This window comes from Erythranthe guttata, chromosome 3 (genome assembly GCF_056151865.1).
Source record: "Erythranthe guttata isolate IM_541 chromosome 3, IM_541, whole genome shotgun sequence".
Taxonomy (NCBI): domain Eukaryota; kingdom Viridiplantae; phylum Streptophyta; class Magnoliopsida; order Lamiales; family Phrymaceae; genus Erythranthe; species Erythranthe guttata.
The window spans coordinates 13,688,130-13,690,654 of record NC_142535.1 but is presented as its reverse complement, the minus strand read 5'-3'; the positions used below and the strand labels follow the sequence as shown (position 1 = coordinate 13,690,654).

General features: G+C 37.9%; 1 protein-coding gene across 1 annotated transcript; it reads left to right on the top strand.

Annotated features, from left to right (window-relative positions):
- The first annotated feature begins 216 nt into the window (after positions 1 to 216).
- Positions 217 to 2,060, top strand: LOC105971230 (cytochrome P450 76T24). The gene is made up of 2 exons (XM_088816052.1): positions 217 to 1,117; positions 1,346 to 2,060. The coding sequence occupies exons 1-2, from the start codon at positions 419 to 421 to the stop codon at positions 1,949 to 1,951; spliced, it is 1,305 nt and encodes a 434-aa protein (XP_088672178.1). The 5' UTR covers positions 217 to 418; the 3' UTR covers positions 1,952 to 2,060.
- The last annotated feature ends 465 nt before the right edge of the window (positions 2,061 to 2,525 follow it).

Genomic DNA, 2,525 nt, shown 5'->3' with positions numbered 1-2,525 from the left:
TTGCCTCTCAAATTTCTAAAATACCACATTAATTCAATGATATTCACAAGCAACAAACTAAGAATAAAGTGACCCAAAAAAATTCTAATTTGGAAATTGTTTGGTACATACCAAGACTAAAGCATCTGTCGAATACCAAATTAATGTCGGTTTTTGCATGTCTATATAAACACATACCACATTTTTTATTATTACACCTCAATTGCAAAAAAAAAAAAAGTTGATCAAATGGATTTTCTTACACTTTTTCTACTTTTTTTTATCCTTGGCATTTTCTCATGTCTTGGTAACAAAACTTTGTAACAGAAAGCTTCCACCGGGGCCCTTTCCTCTTCCAATCATAGGCAACATTCTTCACCTCGGGGGAAACGGGGCCCACCGCTCTTTAGCGAAGCTATCCAAGACTTACGGCCCTTTAATGTACCTCAAACTCGGAGCCATACAAACAATCGTGGCTTCTTCGCCAAAAATGGCAAGAGAAATTCTACAGAAGCACGATCAAGTCTGTTCCAACCGGACGGTATCTCTTGCGGCCCAAGCAACGAACCACCACAACGGATCCATAGCCTACCTGCCAGCTGGAAGCAAGTGGCGTATATTTCGTCAGATATGCAAAGAGCATCTTTTTACGGCGCATAAGCTCCAATCGAGTGAAGCCCTTCGTCAAGAAAAGCTGCAGCAGTTGCGTGACTACTTGCACGAATGCTGCGGTAGCGGACGGATTGTCGATATCGGGGAGGTTGCATTTGTGACCTCCCTTAATCTAATTTCAACAACTCTCTTTTCTCTTGATTTTTCTCACTTTGGTTTCGATTCTGTTCAAGAAATGAAAGGAACTATTAGGGGCCTCATGAATGTCTTAGGCACCCCTAATCTTGCTGATTACTTCCCGGTTCTTAAGTTGATAGATCCACAAGGCATTAAGCGCAAGGCAGAGGGTTACTTTGGGAAGTTGCTAGCGATGTTCGATGAAATAATTACCGAAAGGATGCAATCGAGGTGCATGCCATCCTCCCCCGATTATCCTAAGAAAAAGGATTTACTTGAAGTAATCATCGATCTCAACCTAGAGAGTGATTATGACTTGAACTTGGAGGACATAAAGCACTTTCTTTTGGTGAGTGTGTTTTCGTTTTCTCCATGGATTTATGATGTACCTTAAATAAATAAATACTAAATAGACAAGAGGAAAATTGGCTAAAAATCTCTTAAAACTATTTTGCATAGCTAAAGGTATTCCACCAAGATACTTTGAATTTGTTTAAAATAGACATCTTATACTGAAAATAGACAGTTTAGACGACAAATAGACTTGATTCTACTAATTCTAGTTTATATATGCCAGGACTTGATTCTTGCAGGAGCAGAATCGAGCTCAAACACCACGGAATGGGCAATGGCGGAACTACTACGCAACCCTAAAATAATGTCGAAGGCTAAAGATGAGCTGAAGACCGTTATCGGAGAGAATAAACAAGTCGAAGAATCTGATATCTCAAAACTCCCGTACTTATGTGCGGTGATTAAAGAGGCCTTTCGATGTTACCCTGGGGGCCCGGTTTTAATCCCTCACAAGGCCGATACAGATTTGGAAATCAACGGCTATATGGTCCCCAAAGATTCACAGATACTTGTTAACGTATGGGCAATGGGAAGAGACTCGAGTATATGGTCAAATGCAGATATGTTTGAGCCTGAAAGATTTTTAGACAACAAAATCGAATATACAGGCCATGATTTTGAGTTCATTCCCTTCGGTTCGGGAAGGAGAATATGCCCCGGGATGCCATTGGCTCGTATTATGGTGCATCTCATGGTGGCGTCTTTGATTCATAACTTTGAGTGGAAACTCGAGCCGGGGATGAAACCCGAGGAAATCGACATGAATGACGTGTTGGGGCTTTCTCTTCAGAAGGCTGTGCCCCTTGAGGCTTTTCCTATCAAGTCTTGAATCTTGAAAATGTACCTATATTGAACCTTCAATTGCCTAAAGCCGCTACCGCAATATCTAATTATTATACTTAATTTTTGGGCCAAGCTTAATCCCAAGATGAAGAAAGAAGTGGAATCCCAACTTCACAAAGTCCAAGTTCCGATGATTCGAAATTTTTCGAGTTTGGAATAAATATCTTTATTCTGATATCAAATATTTCGATTTCCGATTTTTTTTTTTTTCTCGAAATTGTTTGGGTTGGAATTCAAATTATATACAATCTTTTCGATCCGATTTTAGTACCCAAAATAATTCTGATAAACCCGGATTTTTCTGAAATGTTTTATTCAATAATTGTTTATGTATAAAAATATATTACACATTGTATACTTTAATAACCGTGACAAGGTTGGCTTTTATTTAACTCATTCAGTAAGACACAATTTTAGTTTGTGATTATTTTTAAAATTTTAAAAAATTCCAATTAAATTTATGGAATTTTTTTCAAATTGTTATTTTTTCGGAATCTCCGAAATTTTTGGAATTGGAACAAAATTTTGGTTTCCGATTTTAATTTGGAATTAAATTCTAA

Coding starts and splice junctions, on each gene's coding strand:
- LOC105971230 (XM_088816052.1), top strand. CDS start 419: ATGTACCTCAAACTCGGAGCCATACAAACAATCGTGGCTTCTTCGCCA. Junction 1,118..1,345: donor ACATAAAGCACTTTCTTTTG/GTGAGTGTGTTT, acceptor TATATATGCCAG/GACTTGATTCTTGCAGGAGC.